General features: G+C 58.3%; 1 protein-coding gene across 4 annotated transcripts in view; it reads right to left on the reverse strand.

Moving 5' to 3' along the window:
- Nucleotides 1-8,990: 8,990 nt before the first annotated feature.
- GTF2IRD1 (GTF2I repeat domain containing 1) overlaps nucleotides 8,991-22,057 on the reverse strand; it is a 106,309-nt gene continuing 93,242 nt past the window's right edge. For 2 of the 4 annotated variants that reach the window (XM_069485657.1, XM_069485655.1), the window contains exons 23-27: nucleotides 15,163-15,240; nucleotides 14,708-14,900; nucleotides 12,590-12,627; nucleotides 10,250-10,386; nucleotides 8,991-9,216 (exon numbers count right to left, since the gene is read on the reverse strand). In XM_069485657.1, the coding sequence (XP_069341758.1) occupies nucleotides 9,148-9,216; nucleotides 10,250-10,386; nucleotides 12,590-12,627; nucleotides 14,708-14,900; nucleotides 15,163-15,240 (515 nt within the window). In that variant the 3' untranslated portion in view covers nucleotides 8,991-9,147. Of the gene's footprint in view, nucleotides 9,217-10,132; nucleotides 10,387-12,589; nucleotides 12,628-14,707; nucleotides 14,901-15,162; nucleotides 15,241-22,057 lie in introns of those variants that run through there. The other 2 variants (XM_069485656.1, XM_069485658.1) reach the window with 2 other exon arrangements.

Consider the following 22,057-nt stretch of genomic DNA (forward strand, 5'->3'; position numbering starts at 1 on the left):
CAGAGAGGCAGGTGCAGCCTGGCAGAGGAGGGAAGTGGCCAGGGGAAGCTCCCCATAGAGCTTTGTCCAGGGCAAGGGCCCTGTCCTGTGGCCTCGGGCAATGGGGCCAGAGGAAAGACAGCTGTGGCATGTGGCCCTGACCCCAGGCTCCCCAGAGGTGGGTCCTCACTCTCAGGACCGGGGCCCAGGTGCCCTCCCCTCTCTGGGGCCCTGGGCTTGCAGCTGAGCCGGGCACACAGGAGCCGGGTGTCTAGCCCAGCTGCAAACAGAATCGTGCAGTTGACGGTGCACGTGATCCGCGCCTCCTTGCTCAGCAGCTCTTGCCACCCTGAGCCTTCATGGCGCCTGCCCTCTGCCAGGCCCCTGTGCAGCCACGCGGTGGCGGTGGGGGTGGGGACGACAGTGCTGCTGGCCTGATCCTGTTTCCTCTCTCGAGGCAGCCAGGGGTTTCCTGTCTTTCTGGCTGTCTGAGCCGCTTCCTCATTTATCTCTCTACATCTTGCAGCAGGTGCCTGGATTGCTTCTGCTCTTGGAGACTCAGACAGGCTGGGACCGAGCAGAGAGCCGCGGGGACTGTTCAAAGGAGAAAGAACGCAGGGAAATGGCGGTTGAGCTTCGCAGGGCACAGCTAGGCTCGGGGGGAGCCTGGGGAGGGAAGCGGCCACACTCTTGAAACCGGGTGTGACTGTTGTCCCCCACCCTGCAAAGGCCTCCTCTCTGCAGCCTTTGCACAGGGACCAAGCGAGACTGTTAATGGAGTCGTGGCTCCTAAGGTAGGGTCGCCAGATAAAATCCAGGAAGCCTGGGCAAATGTGAACTTCAGCTGAACAACAAAGAATATTTTTAGTACAAGTTATGTCCCAGATATCGCATGGAACGTACTTGTACCGAAGAATGATTTATTGTTTATCTGGAAGTCAAATTTAACTGAGCATCCTCTATTTTTATGTGCTAAAGTCTGGCAACTTGGTGGTAAGATGGCTCAGCTTTCAAAGTTCTAATCAGATTTCCCAGAAAGGAAAGAGAGGGAGGAGGAGAGAGAACAAAAGAAAAGAACAAAGCACCCGCTGAGGAACAGTTGGGAGGCCTCCTCCCCTGGGCCCAGAGACTGATGCCCCAGGAGAGTGGGCTGGGCTGGGCAGTGCCATGGCTGGCTCAGCCGCCCACTTCCGCAGGTCACCCTGGGCAGGGGCTGTGCTTCCCTGGGGCCTCGGGCCCCTCCTGGCTGAAGATCCACGGGCTCTGGTGTCCCTGGTCTCAAGCACTGTCCCTTCATTGCACTGGCCCCCAGTGCCCCCTCTGTGTGCAGGGCCCACCCTGGCCCCCGAGCAGCTGGCTAGCGGCAGGATACAGCCCGGTAAACAGATCCCCACGGTCCACCGCGGATAGAATTTCTGCTTCCTCCTTCAGACAGAGTCTCTCGGTCCCCACTGGGCCCTGCACCAGCCCTCTCCCCTGTGCCAGCAGCCACTCAGGGGGCAGCAGGGGCTGCCTACAGGTGGCATTGCCTGTGATGACACTTTGCATGTTACCCAGCAGTGGCACTGCCATCATCGTCAAAAAAAAACCCCCACTCTTCAGGCAGCTACCTCCTTCTGCTTCTGCTTCCAAAGTGGCAGCAGTGAACTTGGTGAGCAGGACGGTGCTGTGGGGGGACTTGCTTTTTCCCCCGACCTGCTGGGGTGGCTGGGTTGAGGCAAGCCTGGGTCTCCCAGAAGATCCCCAGTAAGTGTCCAGGGGCTTCGGGTCACCTGGGCGGCCCGGGGACCAGACTGGGGTGGGAGTGTGCGTGGCAGCCTGAGGGCGGTGTGGTCAGTCTATCTGCTTTTCCCAGCGTGGGTGGGTGCTGGGGAAACTGGAACGAGGAATTTGACTTTGATGACCAGTGGGTGACTTAGAGGCCACCACCTTCCACTCGGCAGCAAGAGTGCTTTGAGCGTGACGCTTGGGTTTTCACGCTCACTTGTGAGGTGGGCCTCCCTCAAACCCACATTACCCATCTGACATGGAAAGAAAAGAAGAAAAAAAGTGCTTAAAAAAATTTGTTTTGGCCAAGCATGGTGGCTCACGCCTGTAATCCCAGCACTTTGAGAGGCTGAGGCGAGAGGATGGCTTGAAGCCAGGAGTTCAAGACCTGCCCGAACACCACAGAGAAACCCCATCTCTACAAAAAATAGAACAATGAGCCAGGTGTGGTGGCATGCACCTGTAGTCCCAGCTACTCGGGAGGCTGAGGCAGGAGGATCGCTTGAGCCCAGGAATCTAAGGTTGCTGTGAGCTATGATGACACCACTGCACTCCAGCCCAGGCAACAGAGCAAAATGCTGTCAAAAAAAAAAAAAAAGAAAGAAAGAAAGAAAAAAATTACTGTAGCATAATCTATATAACACCTTTACCATTTTAACTATTCAGTGTACAATTCAGCGGCATTTTTTTGTAATCATTTATTTATTTCCAGAACTTTTTCATCATCCCAAATGGAAACTCTGTACCCATTAAATAACTCCCCACTCCCTCTCTCCTAAGTCCTGTAACCTCATTCTACTTTCTGTCTCTGAGTTTACCTATTCTGGATGCCTCGTATAAATGGGATCATTCAACATCGGTCCTCTGTGGCTTATTTCATGTAGCAATGGGTGTATGGGCTTTTGGGAAGACAACGTGATCACTTTGACCTCCTGGCTCTGACGGGCAGCGTAAGTGTCTTAGCCCGTATGGGTGGCTATCATGAAAATACCATACACTGGATGACTTATAAACAATAAGTATTTATTTCTCACAGTTCTGGAGGTTGAGAAGTCCCAGATCAAGGCGCAGGCAGATTTGGCGTCTGGTAAGGGGACCATTTCTCATAGATGGTGCCCTCTTGCTGTGTCCTCAAATGGTAGAAGGACAAACAAGCTCCCTTACATCCCTTTTATTTATTTACTTATTTTTAATCTTTTAATAGAGATAAGGTCTCGCTACGTTGCCCAGGCTGGCCTCCAACTCCTGGCCTCAAGTGATCCTCCCACCTTGGCCTCCCGAAGCACTGGGATTCCTGGCGTGAGCTGGATCCCAAGGCCCCCTGGGGGACAGAGAAGGAGTGAGCTGTTGGGGCCGGGCCTGTGATGCCAGAGTGAGGCCCGTGGGTTCCCCCTGGGCACAGCGGAGGCCAGCAGGGCTGTGCTTGAGCAGGTACCGTCCTGTCAGAGCCAGGGAGGAGGACGGCTTCTTGCTGCCTCATTTTCTTTTTCACATGCTAATTTCTTAATATCTGTGAGCCAAGCACAGTGCTATTATTGTGACACTGTGAGACTGTGACAACACCTCTAACAGTTTTTTTGGAAGTGTGTGTGTGTGTGTGTGTGTGTGCGCGCGCGCGCGTGCCTGTGGCCCTGGTCCTTCCAGCTGTGACCTCCTGTTGCTGTGGGAGGTCTGGTCTGAGCAAACCTGAACTAGCTGGCAGTTGATACCCATCTCTTTTTTCCTTTTCAAATGGATTTCTACGATTCTCTTTCAAACATGCCCGGAAGGAGCCAGGAGAGAAGTTCCCCCAGCCCTCCCCCCACCCCATGGCTGCTGTGTGCAGGGTTCACCCTGGGGCAGCCAGCCCTTGGTGGCTCTCGCTCTGAGTACTGGCTTGGTGCTTAATCCTTCCTGGTTGTGTAACCCTGGACGCAGCCCTCGATCTTTCTGAACCTGTGATTCTTCATCTGTGAAATGAAGGAATAATATTTACCTTGCAGGGTTGCGGGGCTTAACAGCGCACACAAAAGGTCTTGCATAATGGCTGTGACGCTGTAGACAGCTAGTATATGGTAGCTATTCAGTAGTTATTTTTACTGTTATCTGCAAAAGCACAGGCAAGGCAGAGTGGTTTTGGTACCTCCTGCAGTGGTGTCCTCTGCCCGCTCCCGCTGCACCCAGGGCTTATCCCAGATCCCATTTCCTGCCTGGTGGGTGCGCTGGTGCGGGGACATTGACGTTGAAATACAGGTCTTTTGGAGTCCGAACACGTGACCAGAAATAGAGAAAGCAAGGCCCAGTGGTAGAAGACCAGGCAGAGGCACCAGCGATGGATCCCCCCGAGTTGGATTTGGGGGTGAGGTTGGGGAAGGAGGTTACTGGAACCGTTGTAGAAGGTGGATTTAAAGAGTTAAAGTGTCACGGCCGGGCGCGGTGGCTCACGCCTGTAATCCTAGCACTCTGGGAGGCCGAGGCGGGTGGATTGCTCAAGGTCAGGAGTTCGAGACCAGCCTGAGCGAGACCCCGTCTCTACTAAAAATAGAAAGACATTATATGGACAACTAAAAATCTATATAGAAAAAATTAGCCGGGCATAGTGGCGCATGCCTGTAGTCCCAGCTACTCGGGAGGCTGAGGCAGTAGGATCGCTTAAGCCGAGGAGTCTGAGGTTGCTGTGAGCTAAGCTGACGCCACGGCACTCTCTCTAGCCTGGGCAACAAAGTGAGACTCTGTCTCAACAAAAAAAAAAAAAAATAAAAAAAATAAAGTGTCTGGGCACCGTGGCTCATGCCTGTAATCCTAACACTGGGAGGCCGAGGCAGGAGGATCTCTTGAGGCCAGGAGTTTGAGACCAGCTTGGGCAAGAGCAAGACCCCATCTCTATAAGAAAACTAGCCGGGCATGGTGGCACATGCCTGTGGTCCCAGCTACTCGGGAGGCTGAGGCAGGAGCATCGCTTGAGCCCAGCAGTTGGAGGCTGCAGTGAGCTATAATGACATCACTGCATTCCAGCCCTGGGGACAGAGCAAGACCCCGTCACAATTAGAAGAAAAAAAAAAAAAGAATTAAGGGAGCTCTCGTTTTTTGCTCCTCATGGAGACTGGTGTAGTTACTCATCATCCACTTGGCTCGTATTTAGTGAGGACCTTCCAAGTCCTGGCGCCAGGGTGGTGCTGTGATTAAATGGTGGACACCAGTCCCTGCCGTCGCAAGCTTAAAGCAGGCAGACAGGCAATTAATGACACCGAAAACAAAGTTTTTATAATTGGTAGAAATAAAATGATGACTTTTAAAAAGGAGTTGGGCCGGGCGCGGTGGCTCACGCCTGTAATCCTAGCACTCTGGGAGGCCGAGGCGGGTGGATCGCTCAAGGTCAGGAGTTTGAGACCAGCCTGAGCAAGAGTGAGACCCCGTCTCTACTAAAAATAGAAAGAAATTATATGGACAACTAAAATATATATATACAAAAAATTAGCCGGGCATGGTGGCGCATGCCTGTAGTCCCAGCTACTCGGGAGGCTGAGGCAGGAGGATCGCTTAAGTCCAGGAGTTTGAGGTTGCTGTGAGCTAGGCTGACGCCACGGCACTCACTCTAGCCTGGACAACAAAGCGAGACTCTGTCTCAAAAAAAATAAAATAAAATAAAATAAAAAAAAAAAAAAAGGAGTTGAAAGTTTAAAATTACGAGGTGGGAGGGGGTAATCTGTAGACGGGGTGGACTGGAGAGGGCGCTTGGAGGAGGGGCCACTTGGGTGAAAGAGCTGCCAGGCACAGTGGGAAAGCAAGGGGGCGGGTGCTTGAGGAGGTGGTAGAGACAGCGCTGCAGGTGACATCAGAGAGGACAGGGGCTGTTGGGGTCTTGTTTTTCCCACGTCTGCACGCACAGACCTCCACCACCCAGAACTGAGCCCTCAGGGCTGCCGGCCCGGGGCTGCCAGACTCCAGGTGAGCTCCTCCTCCGACTTCGTGCTTCAAGCGAGTCCTTTACCTCCGAGCCTCAGTTTCCCCACTGAAAAGCCATCAATAGTATTTTCCCAAGGGGCTTTCAGCTTTCATTGTGCCACTACCTGGATGGATGCCTTGAAAGAGGGGCCACCATTCCTCTACACCTTTTCCCTTCTACCTGCGCCAGGTGAGAGGTGGGAGCCCTGCACCTCCGTGTCAGTAGACGGCCCTTAATAAAGCTTTGATTCCCTACAAAAAGGGACCTCGTGGGACTGTTGGGAAACCCCTGCCGGGAGAAGTCAGGATCGCCCTCCTCTTTCCAGCAACAAGTGGGGCACCTGGGCAGTGGGGGAGCGCAGCCCCAGGGGAGCAGGTGTGGGGGAGAGCTGCTGCCCCTCTCTTGTCCCCCCCCCACCAGCTTTGTCCCTGTGCCCATTATGGCTTTATTACTGTTTTCAGCCAGATATAATTTCAGCATTTTCTATAATCTTGATCTTTTCATTGATACCAGATTTTTATACAAAGATTTGTATATAAAATGATTATGTACCCACCAGAATGCATTCCCCGGCAATTAGAACATTTAAGATGCAGCTCCTAACACTCCTTCCCGCACATCCCTCATTTATTACTTTCCAAAGTGTTTTGTGGTTTTGGGGATGTGTTTACAAATCCAATAACAATTCTCATTTAGAGTTGCAAAACACGCAGCCATTTTGAACCGAGACAGATGGCAGCTAAATGAAGTTTAATTAAAGAATGAGTGCTTTGAATCAAATCACTTTTTAAAAAGTACAGTACGCTGAGATTTCTGGAGAGGTTGCATAAACAGCATCTGGGCACTTCTGCGAGGAGATACTCGGTGAGGCTTTCCTGCCTCGACGGGGGCTGGGGGCGCACGGTGGGCGCACGTCCTGTGTCCTCTGTCTTGTGTCCTCCCCCCAGACACACCTCGCAAAGCCCGGGCTCCCTGGACAGGGGTCAGGGAACGACACAAGGCAACCTCTCAGTTCAAAGGCTTTGGTTTGGGGGGGCGTCCACTCTTCTGCTTTTATGGAATGAGGTCCCACACAGGCGCCAGGGCTCGCCACACCGGCCCTCTATGGCCTGCCACCTGCGCCCTGAGCGTGGGAGGGAACAGATGGGGCGTCCTGGTGGGGTCGGGTGGGAGCCATTTACGGCTCTGGCCACTGATCTTAGCGGCTGGGGCAGCGGGCGGGTGTAGACAACTGACTGACGGGTGCCAGCGGTCGGAGAGGACACCCCCGAGGTGGTCGGCCAGGGACTGGGGAACGGGACAGGCTGGGAGGGGCCGAGACATCTGCACTCTGCTGTGGGGAGGAGAGAGCAGAGGAGGGTTTTAATCCAGAGTATGTGATGGGGGGATGGGTTACGGGAGAGGGGGCTGGGCTGCTGCAGACCGTCTTGTCCCCGAGTTCACAGGCGGTTTCTGCACCCAGGGCAGCCAGTGGAGGGGCCACTCTGCCTTGATCCTGGAGAGGAAGAGGAGGGCCTCCTCCAAGGCAGGATGGCGCAGAGGGCCTGGTGGCTCCGGGGCTGGGATGTGTGTGGGGGGCGGGCCCTGTGGCGCCTGCAGAGAGAGGAACAGTTTGGGGGTGTGCCCGGCTTGCGGCTTCTGGCATCTCTTCAGGAGGAAGCGCAGCCGGAAGGCTGGGACAAGCCCTTTCCTCCCAGCTCTGGGCATGGGGCTGACCCTGGGGGCTGGTAGCGGCCCCTGGCCTGTTCTGATCATGTACTCAGAATTCAGTTCCTCCAAGCCGTAGGCCTCATTTCTGGACCCCAGCTGGACCATTAGAACCAGATCCCGGGGCTGTTCTGACCCCTCCACTTGCCAGCACCCCCCATGCCCGCTGACCTTGTCACTCTCTGCATGTGGCCAAACCACTGCCACCTCTTGCTGGAACTACCAGGGCCTCCCACGTGGCCTCCCAGGTGACTCCTCTGACCCTTTGCAGGCAGGGGCACCTTCCGAAGGTGCAGATCCGGGCCTGGCTCTCCCCTGGGCACCCTGTGGGTGACTCTCATTTTCCCTCCGGAAATCGCCAGGGCCTGGCCTTTGAGGCCTTCCACGTGGGCCGGTGAGAAAGGCCGCAGCCCCGCCCCAGACTGCATGGCTGGGCAAGCAGAACCCAGGCGGAATCCCGGCCCCGCTCGCCCCTCAGCCTGCCACCACGTGCAGGCACAACCTGCTGACCGCCCTCAGCCGCCCTGACGGAGGCCCTCACCGAGTCCCCATCTGTCCCTCCATCTCACCTCTAGCCGCTCTCCCTCCGCTCTGATGACTCTTTCTTATTCCCAGGATGCGCAGGGCCTCAGTCCAGCCTCCGCCTCTGCCCTAGAGCACCGTCCCACCCTGCCCCGCCCCTCTGTCCGCCACCGCCTGACTGCTCTTCGTGTCTCAGCTTCAAGGACTTTTCCGGATCTCTGCACTAGGTGAGGTCCCCCTGCTTTGTGCTGCAGGGCACCTGTCCCCATCAGGACCTTCAGCCCACATGCCCATCGATGGGAGGGCGGGCTCAGTCAATGCCTGTAGGGTGAATGGGCAGCCACCGCGTGCCAGGCCCTGGACTGCCGGGCTCTTGCGACTTGTCTTTCTGCCTCCAGTCTTGTCCCTTCCTCCAACTTCCCACCTGCCACCACAGTGGTCTGAGAGACAGCTGGGACCCAGCGCTCTGCTGCCCAAATACCCAGAGCTCTCTGGAAAATCCTGCCCCCTCTCGAGCCCCCCCAAGCCCCCTCTCCAAGACGCCTTCCATCCAGCCACGGGGAGGCCCTGGGCCGGGCCGCTCTCTGATGCTCATACTTAACACTCTCGCCTGCACCGGAGTTCCTGGGGTCAAGGCAGTGTCCCCCGACACACTGTGCTCCCTGAGGCCATTCCCGCCTGCCCTGGCCCAGCCCCCAGCAGAAGGGACGAGGGGCTGTCCCTCCGCACACAGGTCCCACACAGGTCCGGCTCACAGGCTGCAGGGGGGAGGTGGCCGTATGTAGCTGGCACGTGACAGACTGTGGTCTAGCCGCTGTCTGGCAGCAGGAGGCGTGTCTGTCTGTGGCACTTTTGCCTTCCATAGCTTCTCGTCTTGAGGTCACATGTCCCCAGCAGCAAAAAAGGAGTGAGGTCTGTCAGGGACACCACCGCTGCTGTGGCGAGGAAGGGGGGCAAGGGAGGAGGGCTGGCTTGGCAGGCCACCTGAGCTGAGTGTCCCGACTTCAGCCCCAGGGACAGCTGTGGCCGCAATCCCAAGAGAGAACGTGCAACAGTTAAGAGCAAAGGCAACACTTTTTTTTTTTTTTTTTTTTTTTACTTATTTAAAAAGGCCTTGGTGGCAGGAATATAGTGTAAAAATCATTGGAAAAACTAAAAGGCATCGATACATATCCGAATATACACTTTGTACATAAATTACATTTCCTGTAGTCTTTCTGAGTGAGGTCCTGATTCAGTACTGAGGTCTAGTAATTAAGAGGTCCCGGGAGCTGCACGTTCAGGCCGGCATAGTCCACCATGTACATTGGCCATTGCTAGAGAGAGGGACAAACGTACCGGGTTAGGACTCCAGGTGACGCGGAAAGAACACCAGAACACTTAACTCTGCTTTCTGAAGGGCTTCCTCAGATGCTATTTATTTTGAGGCCGCCGAGGCCCAGAGAGGGGACGTGACCTGTCCAGGGTTCAGCAGTGGCCACGGAGCTTAGGCTGGAGCCTTCTCACTGTCCCCACCTGTGTCCCAGGGTCTGGTCACAGGGAACAGGCCTGGGGGCCCGAGGGTGAGGCCTGGCTCAGCACAGGTGTTCACCCTGTGAGCGCAGCCTCGCTCCCAAGGAGCTGCCGTCTCTCTGGGGGCTGGAGGAGCTAGGGACCGACCCTCTGCAGGCACGTGGACACCTCGGTGGGGACCAAGGCAAAGCCCACACCCTTGGGTTCTCCAGGATGGGTTGAAGGGAGATACAGTCAGAGGATAAAGAAATCCAAAAATCATTTTCAACTGTGTTCAAATATTCTCCCCATTTGCACTCAGGATTTCAAAGCTAATAGTTGGAAATCAGAACTTCCCAGAGCGTGCCCTTAATGAGGTTTTCCTCCCTGGTGGGAGAGAACCACCCCAGCACCATGGCAGGACAGAGCTCTGGAGGGGAGTTCTCCACGCAGCACGGAGCCGCTGGGGCCACAGGTGGGTCCACCTCCCCTCTGACTCCCGGTGTCCTCCTCTACACACTGTGGGTGACACCCACACCCCGCAGGGTGGTGGCGAGGCAGGGAGCCCTGCTGAGGGGCGTGGGCAGGTCCCATCTCCCTCCCGGGCCTTGGCTGGCCCGGCTGCCCAGTGGGGATGTGAGTTCCTGCCCGGGTGCCCGTGCACACCCAGTGAGAGGGACAGACGGTCTCACGGGTAGGACAGGCAGGCGCGTCCGCACCCCCAAAGGTGGAACGCCCTACTCAGAGCCCGGTGCCTCCCCGTACCCCGAACCCACATCCTGGAGCAGATGGCCTTGCCCGAGTGAGGGGCGAGGGCCAAAGAGAAGAGTGGTCGAGTCCAGATCTGTGCAACTTTACCACGAGCGAAATCTGGTTGGTGGATGCCACAGACTCTGGGTTAGAGGAGGAGGAAGAGGAAGACGAGGAGGAAGAGGAGACGGAGTTGCCTTCGGACACCCGCTTCCTCTTGCGCTTGGGAATGCTGCTGTCTTTGGCTGGTGGGAGAAAAGGCTGGTGACACTGGATGCCAGGGCCGTTCTGTCTCGGCCTCCCGACCTCCCTGGGGAAGGCCTCTGTCTTCAGGGTTCAAGTCCCCTTCTCAGCATTCGAGGTTCCCGACCCCTGGGTGGCCAGGGCGCACCTGTCCAGCCTCCTTCCGTAACGAGGCCTGAGGGTCCACCTGCCCCGGCACCCTGCTCCCACTCACCGCTCACCTGCCCGCCTTTGCCGACACCGTGTCCTCATCCCCAGGTCCTCTTATAGCGTCCCCAGACCACCCAGCCTGGGTTCCCGGCCTCCCCAGGCCCCCCAGGGCCCTTCCTGGGCCCAGCATGCCCTCGCAGCCTTAGACAGTGTGGGGAGAAAACTCGGCCTCCAGAGCCAAGTGGACTCTAAGTCCCCAAGTGGCCCTGGGCCGTGAAACATGAGTGAGACCTTGCCGGAGTGCTGGGAGGATCCCAGGGGACCATGTGCAGGGCCCTTAGCACAGCGCCTGGCCCCCAGCAAGTGCTCACTAACTAGAACTGGTATTCATATGGTTGCTGTGGTTACCGCTGGTGTGAGCTGACAGGTCACAGGTCCGACAAGTGGACAAGCAGTGCCCCAGTGGTAGGAAACTCCGGTTTAGAATCAGAAGTCCTAAGTTCAAATTCCACTGTGGCCACTTAACTAGCTGTGCGACCCTGGGAAAATTTGTCAACCACTCTGAGCCAAATGGAGAAAACAACGTGACATGAGACACAAAGGAGATATGCATGAAAGAGCCGGGTACCAAGCCCAGCTCGGACGGGGCTTGGCGGGTGTTTCGCTGCTGCCGAATGAAATTGATGTGAAAGTGTAAGACTTTTAACAAAGACCTGCGACCGTGTGCTACGGAAGCACCCTTTGGGGCTCGATGGAGGGGACCGGTTACCGTGTGGACACCTGACTCAGCCATCCAGAAGGTCCTAGCGACACAGTAAGGGCAGGCTGGGCCCACAGGGCCATCGTCGGTTCGGCTGGAGCAGAAAGCCCAGGGCCCGGGGGCCGCGAGGCGGCATGAGTAGAAGAGCGTGGGTGCAGGGGGAGCCCAGGCTGTGCCCAGAGAGGGATTTTTGTGGGAGATGTCACATGAAAAGGAAGTCAGAGGTGCTGGCTGCCACCCTCTGTCCCAGGCTGGTCCATGGGCTGTGGCCACCTTGGGGTCACCATGAGACCCTAAAGACAGATGGCCACGGTGGGGGGAGTTGTGGGGGGAGTGGTGGATGTAGGTGACAGCATCCACCCTGGGAGCATTTGTCCCAAACTCTCCTCCCTGAGCCCTCCACGGGCCTTCTGTGTCTCTGCCTTTGACCCGAGAGCAGCTGTCAAACCCAGTCACCTCCGCACTCCGCGGCCTTCTAGTGCCATGCCCGACCCTTGCGATCGGCCTGTGGTAGGAGGCGGTGGCCTCCGCTGGGCTGTGCCACCCCAGGCTGTGGAGCTCCAGGTGGACCCGGACCCAGCTGGAGTCAGGGCTCAGGTCTTAGGAGTCAGGGTGGGGAGTGGCCTCTCTGAGTCCCATCCCGGTCCCCATGGAGCAGCCACACTGGGGCCCGTGGTTCACAGTGGCCTGTGGTTCAGAGAGAGGGTCCCGACAGCAGGCTCTAGGCACCCTCTGACTCACTATGTGGCCCTGGCAAGTCCCTTCCCCTCTCTGGGTCTCAGTGTCCCAGCTGTACAAGGAGGCCAGGACTAGAGCAGTGTTGCCTAACCAGGTGCTCATCATCATCGCCCAGGGCTACGTTCTCCCAAGTCCCGTCACACGCCTGCTCCTTCAGAACCGTCGTGCCAGCCGGCCTCCCAGGTGCTGCCGAGAGGGTCTGCGTGCCCTGCAAACGCAGGCAGAGCAGGGGGCCCAGCCAGCCCTGGGCAGCACCTGCCCGCCTCACCCCCGTCCGTCACGTGCCACCCCTCCCCTACCCAGGCAGCCTCCGGGACCCAGCCTGCCCCTTGTCCTCGCTAGCTGACTGGACACACCGTGTCTTGCAGGCTTCTTGGGGTCTGCCAGGGGCTCTCGGCCCTGGGGAAGCGTGCGGGGTGGGGACGGAGTATGCTTTTTATGAGGCAGTCGGCCATCTACTGTGTGCCCACCTGGACGCACCTGTCTCTGCCTTCTTGAAGGCAACAGACCCTGGTCCCCACGAGGCAGAAGGGTGGCCTCTTCAGCCTCTGACTCACCTGGCACCTTGGCATCATTGCAGATTTCTGCAAAAGGTCTGAAAAAGAAAGCAATGAGGTCGCAGTTAGAAAAGGAGGTTTTCCCTCCTTCTCACCTGCTTCCTGAATATGGGCAACACCCCCCATGAGAGACCAGCAGGTAAGATGCTGCCGCTGTTGCTGGAGCCAGGTAGGACCCAAATGAAAACCGGAACATCCCCACCTGCCCCCCAGGGCAGGTGTATGATGGGCCCGGCCAGGCAAATCACCTGAGATCAGAAACATGTGCCTAGATTTATGCAAGTGGATATTCGGCACAGTGTTATTTAAAAATATATATATACATGTGTGTATACATATATATTTATTTTTTTATATATATATATATATATATATTTTTTTTTTTTTTTTTTGAGACAGAGTCTCACTCTGTTGCCCAGGCTAGAGTGCCGTGGCATCAGCCTCCTCACAGCAACCTCAAACTCCTGGGCTCAAGTGATCTTTCTGCCTCAGCCTCCCGAGTAGCTGGGACTACAGGCATGCGCCACCATGCCCGGCTTTTTCTATATATTTTTAGTTGTCCGGTTAATTTCTTTCTATTTTTTAGTAGAGACAGGGTCTCGCTCTTGCTCAGGCTGGTTTCAAACTCCTGAGCTCAAACAATCCTCCCGCCTCGGCCTCCCAGAGTGCTAGGATTACAGGCGTGAGCCACTGCGGCTGGCCTAAAAATAGTTTTTAATTTTAATTTTATTGATTATTTTACTTGCAGCATTATTTATATGAACAACAACAAAAAAAAACAGAGAAGTAACTTAAATTTCCATCAGCAGAGGATGTTATGATCCATCTAGATTACTGACGATTGGCCAGTCATTAAAGGGAATCAACACAGCCATGGGTGGCACTCAAGTGCCCACAAGGTCAATGTCAAGGTCGTGATGGCCAGACAGGAAACAGCAATTTTTATTTACTGCCTACAGATAAATACCATGTGATGTCAGTTTCACTGCCTCCCAAAAGGATATCTAATGGCATACAAAGAAAAGTGGAAGGAAAACTCCAGAATGTCTTTGGTGGTTGTCTCTGGGAGGTATGGTTATGGGGGCAGGGGGTGCATTTTCTCTGTATAGTTTCCTGCATTTTCCAGGACTTTCTTCAGGGGGTGAGCTATCCTCGGGAGGGAGGGAAACCTCTATTTTTTTATTTGATTCTGGATAACTTGCTTTTTGTGGACACGTGCAAATATTATTTTAATTTTAAAGCATGTAATATAAAACTGAAATATGTAATATAAAATTGGAAAGAAAATATATGTAGGGAAAAAAATGCACCACAGCATCGACTCTGAGGAGAATTATGGGTCATCTACTTTTTTGTATTTCCCAAGTTTGCTGTGTGTATTGTTTTTAAATCTGAAAATAATCAAATAAACTTCTTTTTTTTTGAGAAAGGGTCTTACTCTGTTGCCCAGGCTGGAGTGCAGTGGCACATTCATAGTTCACTGTAACCTGGAACTCCTGGGCTCAGGCCATCCTCCTATCTCAGCCTCTCAAGTGGCTGGGGCTACAGGCACGCCACCATTTCCTGCTAACTTTTTGTAGAGATAGGGTCTCACTGTGCTGCCCAGGTTAGTCCTGGCCTCAGCCTTCCAAAGTGCTGGAATTGCAGGCAGGAGCCACTGCGACTGGCCTATTGTATTTCTTAAAAAAGACTGTGAAGATGTCTGGTAAAACATGCACAGTGGTTATCTCTGGGTGTTGGGAGTATTGGATTATTTTCTAAATATATTAAAATTAATGGTATAGTCAGAAAAAGTCAAACTTAATTAAAACTCTAAAAATAAGTAAATGTTCGTGATTGTCGAGGCCGTGTGTTTCAGCAGAAATGGGTTGGAATGAGGACACCCGGGGCTGGATCCCAGCTGACCCACCGTGACCCCGACTCTCACCCCCCTCCTTGCTGTAGGTGTCAGTTTCCTCACCCTGGACCTGTGCGGGGGAAGCCAGAGCTGCCTCCCTTCCCCACCCCTCCCTCCCGGACCCCTGGCTGGGCCGGCCTTGCCGTGTCCCCTCCCAGCTCCGGGCAGGGCCCTTCCCCTGGCCCCGCCCCACGTCCCCGCCCCGGGTGCCGGCCACTCACTGGAGCTGGTTGATGATGACCATGCGGACGTGCTCCCGGGCCTTCAGGATCTTCTCCAGCCGGTGGATGTCGTACGTGTTGGGATTCCGGAAAGGGATGTCGTCGGGCAGGCCCGTGACCTCAACAGCGTCTGGGCTGTCCCGGATCAGCTTGTACGGGACCAGCACAGGCCGGTTCAGGCCCAGGGCCTCACCTAGAGGGCACAGGGGAACGGAGTGAGGGCAGATGTCCCCTGTCAGTGGCAGAGCCCGCTAGGGAAGGCGCTGGGATCTGGCGCGCCCCAGCTCAGCAGCTGTCACACCCGGAGAGCGTATCAGTCAACACACACACACACCACGCACGCCAGGGCCAGGGCTGCGTGTCCCCGGGGCGCAGGCAGGCCAGCTGGGGACAACCGGAGGCCAGGCTGGCTGCAGAGGGAGGGGCCACTCAGGAGGGCGGCCCGCGGCACTGACCGTATTTCTCATTGAAGAGCTCCTTCACCTGCTCCCGGAGGATCACCTTCTCCCCCAGTCTGTTGGCGTCGTCTTCATCTGCAACAGGAGGACAGGGGCACGGGAGTCGGCACTGGCCCAGCCACCGAACCTGCTCCTTCTCCCAGGGGGCGTGGAGGGACCGCCCGCCGCCCTGCAGCCGCGCTCTGGCCTGCTGTCCGTCCGTCCGTCCGTCCATCCATCCAGCCCACACTGTCCCCGCGTCGGCAGGAGGCAGGGCTCTTCCCCGGGGGGCTCACAGGCCCAGAGGGGGTGTCCCCTGGTCACAGCTCGCACCCCTCCGAGTGCAGTGGGACACACTTGGAGGACGAGGGGCAGGGATCAGGGTGTCCACCTGTCTGAGCAAGTGTGGGAGGCCCCCCAGGAGAGCAGGACGCTTAGCGGTAGCAGTTAGTGACCTGGGGTGGAGGTGGGAAGACACCCGGGCGGACGGCTGTGCACAGGACTGAGGGGTGAAAGGTCTCGTGTGCTGGCTGTGGCTAAACTTCCAGGTGGCACAGGGGAGGTGACAGTGACAGGCCCAGCGAGGTCTGTGAATAGGGGCTGGCTCATTAGGAGCCACCCTGGCTGCTCGCAGGCAAAGGCCTGCACTGGGGAAGGGGACTGCGCCAGGGAGCGGGGTGGGGCCTGTGTTCCCCCTGCTAGGTGCCCAGGCAGCTGTCGCGCCAGCAGCTGCTGGTGCCTGGGTGAGCTCGGCCTTCCCCTCTCATAGCCCAGAGGAGCGGCCGGCCGAGGCCACGCAGCCCCGGAGGCAGGGCCGGGCTAGAGAAGGGTCCAGGCAGAGCCTCGAAGGAGCCCTCGGGCCTGGGCCAGGGTGGGAGGGGGCGGGGGTATGGGAAGCCCCCTCTCTGGGGAGCGCCTGGCCACACTGCTGGGCCCCTGGGGGCGGGTGGGAGGAGCTGGTCACAGGCAGGGCGTTGTGGGCACAGCAGAGAGAATGGGTCTTTGCAACAAAACAACTCCTGTTTTGATCTTGAAAACCTTTGGCAGGACTCACTTCCGTCGAGGAGGCCGGCTCAGAGCCGCCCCTCCCGGGCTGGGGCTCCATGCTGCCCAGACCCCACGGCCGCCAGGCCTCACGCACCCCGCCCGGGAGGAACCCCAGCTTCCAGTGCGGTGGCCCATGGGGCAGGCGGCTTGCCGCTCCCCACACCGACCTGAGGCCGGCACCTGCTCCCAGCGCCCCTTCACCTGCCACCCAGGGCCCCCCCCCGATCCCTGCAGGGCCCCGCCCCGGCCCGTTCCACCCGCACTCCTGCCCCTGGAATCTGGAGTTGCTGTGTCTCCCTCCAAGGCCGACCACCCCCGGGCGCCCTAGACACGCCACGTCCCACACAACATCCCCCTCCAGTGTCCCTGTCTTGGGGAGGGATGCCCCTCCCTACTCAGCCGCACCAAGAGCCTAAGCTCAGCACCCCCAGGACCCTCCTTCTTCCCCCACGTCCCAACACGGCCCTTCCAGGTGGTCTTCAGGACCCCAGACGTGGCAAGAATAGACCCGACCCTACTCCAGGTCCCGCACACAAAACTGTGGGTCCTGGGCCCCAGGGCCAGCTCCTGGAGCCTGCGGGGAGGCAGCGGGCATTTTCCATCTGTCCCCTTGCCACCGAGGATTCCTCTGGTGGCAGGACTCTGAGCGGCACGGCAGCACACGCACGGCTTGGACCGCACACCGGTGTGTAGACAGACGCTGCGCTGGCAGCTTCCCAGACACGACCATGACCGCCCCTCACCACAGTGGCTCAGAGAGGAGGCTCAGAGAGGTCAAGAAATGTGCCCAACGTCACACAGCTGCTGAGCACCAGGAATACTCTGACCCCAAAACCCCGGTCTCTCCACTCTACTGCGTGTCCTGGGTTTCCTGAGGTCTCAGTTTCCCCATCTGTGGCAAGGGTGGGGTTGATGTTTAGGGTGTTTTCCTCTGCATTTCTTGCTCTCTCACCCACCATCCTGAGCTTCTGTCTCCTTCTCCTGAGCCGGGGGCAGGGCAGGACTCGCGGCCAGTGTCTGACCAAGCTCGCTGGCCTGCAAGGAAGGGGGCAGCCCCCAGGGACCCAGCCCGGTAAGCTGAGGTCGCCGTGGCTGCTGGAAGTGGCACAGACAGGTGTGGCTGTCTCGGTTCACGCTGTGTCTGCAGAGCACACCCACTTGCCACCCCCCTCGCCGGCTCCCGCTGCGGGAGGGCGGTGTGGACCGGCAGAGACCAGGGCAGGACAGACCTGAGCCCCACGCTGTCCTCTGCCCTGGAGAGGTGGCGCCATGGAGAGGCACAAAAGTCAGAAACCTGGGCTTGTGTCCTTCCCTGGATAAGTGTTTCTCGAGCCCTTCTGGACGCCGTGCTGCCCCTCGAAGAGCACAGAGGACAGCCCGTAACTGTCGTGCACCCTGGGACCATGTAGCAGGGACCCGCCCCAGCCGGGGCCAGGGACGGCCTCCCAAAGGAGGTGACAGCCACATGGGGCCCCAAGCTCCACGATGTAGCCTCTTCCACACGTGGGGGCTCATCCCCCCGACCCCCGAGCAAGCGACAGGTGAGCAAGACACACATGCACCTGCCAGCATCCTGCAGGTGCTCGACACACCTCGCTGGCGAGGAAACCCGCCCCTCCCTCCAGGTCTCGCCTGGTCCAGGGGAGGGAGCGCCCCCATCCCAGGCCGCAGCTGTCAGGGAGGAGTGGCGCATGGGGCAGCCGACAGGACACCAGGGCAGCTCTGTCCCGGGCGCACAGGCCCAGGCAGGGGCCGGGAGTGGTGGGAGCTGGGACTGTCAGGGCAGCGGGGCCTGGGCTGCCCGGGGGGCTGGCAGCAGAGAGGCGTCCTGAACACCTCTGGGGTGTGGCCCGGGCAGGGTGTGCCTGTGGCGGTAACCCCGAGAGCAAACTCGGCATGTACCAGGTGCGACACCGTGCCGGGCCGCACACACCTCGCCCACGGATCCTTCCAGCTCAGCCTCAGGCCTCAGCAAGGACGCCCAGGTTCCCCGTCTCTGCTCTCGCTTCTGCCACCTCTGTTTTTATTTCATTTAGAGGGAAGACATCACATTTTCTCGAAGGCGGAGTTTCTGAAGGAAACAGGGCAGGGGAGGCTCCGGCGGGGGCTGGAGCGGGAAGAGCTCTGGAGAAACCAGGGCAGCTCCCTGGGCCGGGTGGGCAGAGGGGTGACCCGCGGTCTGGGAGGGAACCTGAGCCCCAGGTGAGGAGCCCCCACCTGCCGTTCTCTGCGACCTGCCGCTGGGTTTGTGCCTGTGCCCCAGCCCCGCTCTGCCCGTGCCTGCAGGGAAGGGGCAACGTGCCAACCTGAACAGACACTGGTGCCAGGCTCCAAGGTCCGCGGGCCAGCGCCCTCTCCCACGACATGAACCGTGGCCACCGTCTGTGACGGAGGAAGCTTGCCCACCCACGCCGGTCAGCCCCGAGGAGGAAGGCTGAGATCCTCCTTGACCCGGATGGCCCGGCTGAGTGGGACCCTCGGTGGGCAGCTGGTGGGTCACGAGACCCCCTCCCCGACAGAGCCAGGCTCCTGTCTGCACTGCCACACAGCCACCATCCGGATCACCGCCCGTCTCCAGGGATGTCCCCAAGGACTGCTGTGGGCGGCGGCGGCCTCGGCTGGAACAGGGCGGCCCTGGCAAGTCCAGGCTGCTCACGGGCAACACAGGCATCAGGAACCGGCCCAGAGAGCTGCCGAGAACACCGGGGTGTGCGCACAAGCACAGGGCCCTGCAGGGCCGTGGCCACAGCCCCGTGGTCTCCCCAAGACGCTGACTACCCAGGTTCAAACCCTGGCTCTGCTATCAGCTTGCAACCTTGGGCAACCCCTTGACCACTCGATGTCCTCGTCTGTGACTCAGAGATGACAACAGTGAAGTCCTCAGAGAGCTGCCGTGAGGAGGGAGTGAGCGCAAGGACGCCAGCGCCTGGCCCGACGGAAGGGTTGGTTATTGATATTCTAACGCCGAGTCAGCAAACCTATTCTGGGGGGACCTCCCCGAGCCCCCCTGAGCCCGGGCTGGCTGTAAGGGACACCACGGTTACAAACATTTCCGAATGTCTCCGTTTGGAAATGGCAGGACTCAATGTCAGGCGGTGTCCTCAGCGTACCTGCTCGGGTGCTTATATACAGTGTGCAGGGAGCCGGTCCCCAGGGCCAGAGACGGGGGAGCTCCCAGTAGACAGCAAGGCAATCTTGACTCTAACTCTAATGCTGTGTGGCGTTTGGAAAGCCGCTCAATCTCTCTGAGCCTGTTTCTACATCCCTCAAATGGAAATCTTGGCCTGTTGGGAGAATCTAACATCACACACAAAAAAGTACTATAGAAGAGGGTTTGTTTTACCCATCGTGGAGAGAACGTGTTTGGAAACGCATCAAGTACCCTTTCTAATAAGCATGCCGGGGTGGGAGGGGCTCACCCTCAGGGTCTGGCCTTGGTACTGTCCAGAAAGCCCTGCTGGGCCTGTCCCCACCGCAGTGACCTGACCTGCTACCACTGCCCCTGGGCCACGACACCCTGCATGGACAGGCACCCCCCAACCCTCGGCGTTTCTCCTGCCTCTTCCGGCACCTTCTGGGTTTGCGGTCTCCTCCCTCTCTGACGCAGGCCCTGCTGCGCAGGCAGCTCTCATCCCGCCCTCCCCAGTCTGCTGTCTGTCCGCCCAGGATTAACTGAATTCTGCCCGGGGAAAGACACAGCCCGGCTGGCTGAATCACAGTCATGCTAAGTACACAACTTAAACCCACTGGTTTAAATGCGGGCTGGCTCCACAGCTCCCTCCCAGGACAAAGTACAAGCGCCCTGGCCAGCCGTGGCCTGTCCCCACCTGGTTTGAGGTCTCCAGCTCAGAACGATGACTTCAGCCAGAGGGACGCAGCCAGCGGCAAGGCGAGGGCTGAGAGGGGCGAGACCGGGACGTGCCAGGGCGGTTACAATACCCCCCTCCCGTCCCGTTCCACGGACAGAGCCCCAGCCCTCTGCCAGGCCTGGGCTGGGGCATCCAGGCATATGGGACACCGGGGGTGCCTGGCCCTCCAGTGGACAGTGTGGCTATCCGGGGGGATCCCTGCCTCAGTGGAACAGGCTGCCTCGTGCAGGGAGCAGGGGCCACTGTCAGGAGAAGGCAGGTGGGGACAAGCCATGTCCCCCCCTTAAGCCCCGCACCCTGCACACGACCTCCCCTTCCTGGCACCAGACCTTCCCAGGATAAGAAGGTTCTCCAGGAATTCCGCCAGCTCTGTGCTATGGGTGAGGCAGGTGAGGCTCAGAGACGGCAGGTCCCGCTGCCGAGAGGAGGGGCCCTCTGCCAGGCCTGGGCCCCCTGCCTGTGGTTTTCCGGCCACCCCAGCCCTGGACACAGAGGACACGAGGGCTGCTTGGGTTTGACCCACTTTACAAGGGAACCCTCTGGAACTGGGACTGAGCTTGCTGAACTACTCTCTGGGTCCCCAGGACGCCTTCGAGCCTCTCGGCACCCAGACACGCCAGAGCCATAGATCACCAGATCCAAAATTACAGCGCGGGGGGAGGCTGCTGGCGGGGGGACACAGTCTCCCCGCTGCTGTCAGTGCACTTACGGCCCGGGGCGGGGGAGGGGGTGCCGAGCCCCGGAGGGAACCAGTGGCTGCTCCTGGGCCTGCCACACGCACACGCACACGCACCCGCACCCGTACAGCACGCGCCCTCCCTGGGGATGTCCCGCCTCGGGGAAGGAGGGAGGGAGACACCGCTGAGCTCGTCAGTCCCCGGTGCCCCCACCTCTGCCCCAGCAGGACTCAGGACAGTCGGGTTCCTGGAAGTCCTGGAGGGAGGGACAGCGTGAGGCCTCAGCTGGCCCGGCCGGCCGGGGCTCCCTGGCAGGGAAGGCCAGGGCAGAGGGGGGCGGAGGTGAGCCAGCTTCCCTGCTGCCCTCTGTCCCATCCACGTGGTGGTGTCTGCCACCAAGCCACCGCCCCGGGGCAGCTGTGGGCACAGGTGCCAGTCGGGGGCAGTGTGGGCCCCAGTCCTGCTCTGCAGCTTCCGCCTGGGGGGCTCAGGTCCACCCTTCCCCCGTCCTGGGAGGCAGCAAGGAATGAGACCCGGCTGGCGATTCCGATTTTCCACGCCTCAGTTTCCTCTCCATGAAGTGGGGATAAGTATGTGCCCAGGTTGCAAGGACTGTTTTGTAAGAATTTGGGATGGTGACTGCAAAGTGCTAGACATGGCACCTGACACCTGTTGGTGTCTGCTGAGTGGCAGGTCACTCTCACCTGCTGGGACTCACTGTCCTCTGGACACCAGGGGGGCTGCCAGCTCTGATGTCATGAGCATGGCAGGGGCAGTGGTGTTGGGTCTGGGTGGGAGCACAGAGACTCCCTGCTGCCAGGGGACACTGCTCTCTGTCCCCTGGGGAAGGCAGATTACGGCTCTCACGCCTATACACACAGCATGTGTTCCGACCCACATGCAGCACACGTTCGGGCTTGTAGCAACCCGTTGGCATGGGATCCCTAGCCCCATTTGACGGACGAAGAAAATAAGGCACAGAGTGGTTTGGTGATTTGTCTAACAACACACAGCCAGAGAGTGGGAAACCCAAGACTTGAACTCCTGTTCATTTGTCCAATACCTACTGAGTACCTTCGAGGTGTGGGGCCTCTGCTAAATTCAAAGAGGAACATGGGGTTCAGGGTCTAGTTGGGAGACAGGCAAGAAAGCTGACGTTCACCCTCCAGGGAGACAGGAGAATGGTACGTCTATCGTGGGACAGTCACACCCACAGAAGATTACAGGGCCGCAAGAACAAACCAGCTACAGCTACACATTCCGACATTACGTTCCAGAAATGTAAGCGAGGGGAAAAGCAAGTCCCAGACTGGACAGAAT

This window comes from Eulemur rufifrons, chromosome 14 (genome assembly GCF_041146395.1).
Source record: "Eulemur rufifrons isolate Redbay chromosome 14, OSU_ERuf_1, whole genome shotgun sequence".
NCBI lineage: Eukaryota > Metazoa > Chordata > Mammalia > Primates > Lemuridae > Eulemur > Eulemur rufifrons.